The sequence below is a fragment of the Penaeus vannamei genome, chromosome 29, assembly GCF_042767895.1.
Source record: "Penaeus vannamei isolate JL-2024 chromosome 29, ASM4276789v1, whole genome shotgun sequence".
NCBI lineage: Eukaryota > Metazoa > Arthropoda > Malacostraca > Decapoda > Penaeidae > Penaeus > Penaeus vannamei.
This window is the reverse complement of record NC_091577.1, coordinates 23,407,727-23,410,226: the sequence shown is the minus strand read 5'-3', so window position 1 is coordinate 23,410,226 and position 2,500 is coordinate 23,407,727. Positions and strand designations below refer to the sequence as shown.

At 30.2% G+C, this 2,500-nt stretch overlaps 1 protein-coding gene across 1 annotated transcript in view; it reads right to left on the bottom strand.

Moving 5' to 3' along the window:
- Pex16 (peroxin 16) overlaps nt 1–2,500 on the bottom strand; it is a 5,739-nt gene that overhangs the window by 2,553 nt on the left and 686 nt on the right. The window contains exons 2-4 of the mRNA XM_027364547.2: nt 739–869; nt 245–354; nt 1–99 (exon numbers count right to left, since the gene is read on the bottom strand). The exon at nt 1–99 is cut by the window's left edge and continues 35 nt beyond it. Of these exons, the coding sequence (XP_027220348.1) occupies nt 1–99; nt 245–354; nt 739–869 (340 nt within the window). The remainder of the gene's footprint in view (nt 100–244; nt 355–738; nt 870–2,500) is intronic.

The window sequence follows — 2,500 nt, the reverse complement described above, 5'->3', positions numbered from 1 at the left end:
CTGGTTTGCATCACAGCTCTGCGGTCTAGTGGCTTGATTGGTGGGGATGACACTAGTGATGTCTTATACTTCAGAACCAGAAGGAAACGGCCAATACATCTGTAATATTGTCACCATACATATTATACAGTTTTAAGAAGACACAACTAAATAAAAGTTATGTCACCTGTATAATACACATGAAAAAAGACACTTACATATCTTTATGCATATTAATTTGGGCAATATTTAAAAGATTCCTTACTTTGTTAGTTGAATGATAGCAACTACTGCCCAGCGACCCATTTCCCCCCATAACTGAACAGCTGCAACTTCCACTAGCACCTCCACATATTCCAAAATAGTTAGGAACACCTAAAAAGTAATAGACCATAGTTATATATCTGTAAACAGTTACGTAAAATACTGCAATTCCTGTGTAATGTCAATGATATTATCCAACATATGAAGTCAGGCTTAATTAGGCCCTAGGAGTTCATTTAATCATTTTAATATAATCTAACAATATCAGTAGTGATAACAAAACTAAAGGGAATCATGAAATTTCTGAATTATAAGACAACAACCACAAAAATAACTATATAGACAATAAAGGAAAATCATATCTATAAGCAAGTCTTATGTAAGATATATATAAGGAATGATTGTAAGAAGAGCTAAACAGTTTCAAAATAACACAAGACCTACAATAATTTTTTCCGTGAACTTGTAAAAAAAGAATTCACACTTCTCATGTACCTTTAATTTGTCTCCTTGCTTTGAGGTAAGCTTAGGCAAAGTTCCCCTAACCAGGAAGTCATTGAACATCTCAAAAAGTCTCGATCCTGAATAAACTATCTCACAAAGGAGAGTTGAGTCCTTGAAACGACCTGCAAAGGAGATATGTTATAATTATGTTATAACCATTCCCTTCACAAATAATTTTGTCAATGTTATAACAAAGATAGCTCTCACCCTTCTAAAATTTTGTAGCAGAAATTTTAAAATAACATTGAATCACTAACTTGCTGTAGTCACTTATCCAATTACCCACAAGTTTTGAACTAAAGAGCTATATACTGAAATGTATGAAAATAAAAATAAACCAAAAATGATAGATAAAATGGATATAATAAATACATTTGTCCATATGTGCTAATTCTAATCAATCATAAAATATCTATGATACATTTGTATACTTTTTTGAATAGCAACAAATTAATTTCATATATAAACTAGCAATGGTTAGTAACAGGTTTACCTTATGGTACTACTATATATCCACAATATGCTTTTGCAAATCTTTAACATTCATGAGGGACTTAGAAAACCCTGACTGTACTATGTTCTTAATCATATTCATTACCTGATTCTTCTACAGAATGGTTTGAAAGATGTACCCAATTCTAAAATATATTCTAAAATTCAGTATTGACATTAAGCCTATACTTTAATACTCTAAACTTAATGAATAAACTACTAACACAAAAATGTGTGCATAAAGATAAAATGAAACATGGCCACAATAGGAACTGAATAAATGCTATTATATTTTCACTGACTGCTTCAATACTACACATATTGCAATAACAATATAAAGATCACTGTATGTATGTGACTTCTTGATGCACTCATGTTCAGTTATCCAGATGGTAACATTTGTACACAAATTACAACTGTCAAAGCTTCAGTCATTCAGTTTGAAAAGTCATACTGTGTTTGTCATACTACATGGGAAAAAAAACATACAAAAGAAGGTTAAATCTTCATGCATTTGGTTAAGAAATCAGTCTTCTTAGTTCATAAGTAATTACCTGAAATATACCTCACTTATATGAACAATTTTTTTTTTCAATTTTCACATTTCAGGCCCAAAAGTAGATGCAAGAATCTTGTACAGCTCTTGAATTGGGCACTGTACTTTCTATATGCTTTTTTTTTTATTATTATTAATTATGTTTTTTTTTTTATTAATGTCTAATTTTTACATCTGACAGATTTTTTATGATAAATTGTAAATCACAGTAAGTGCTAGAGATGCCCATAAGTTTCACATGTAGTCATCTCAAAAGGCTCTGCCACCTTTCCTATAGGTATAATAATGCTTGCATAACAGCAGAGTTACTATAGTATTTACTGTATAAATATGGAGCTGATAAGATCTCAAAAAATGGAAAATATATACCAGTAGATCTATAATTATGAACATTTTCCTCACAAAAATGTATCTTAAAAAAAGGAAATAAATACAATTATAGTAAATGCAAGTAAAAGCAGTTGAAAAATGTCTATACCATTCTTCAGTCAAGACTGACTCTTACAATTATCAAAGCAATCAAAATATCAAAATGAATATTACCACACCAAAAATGATCTTGTTTGCTTTTAGATTTATAACGAGTTAAATTACTACAAAGTGGAAGGCCCTAACATCCAACTATACTGTATAATACATCAACTCATCCTTGTTTATGATGATTCTTCAAACCTATGTAGACAATACAACAGTATTACTGAAATA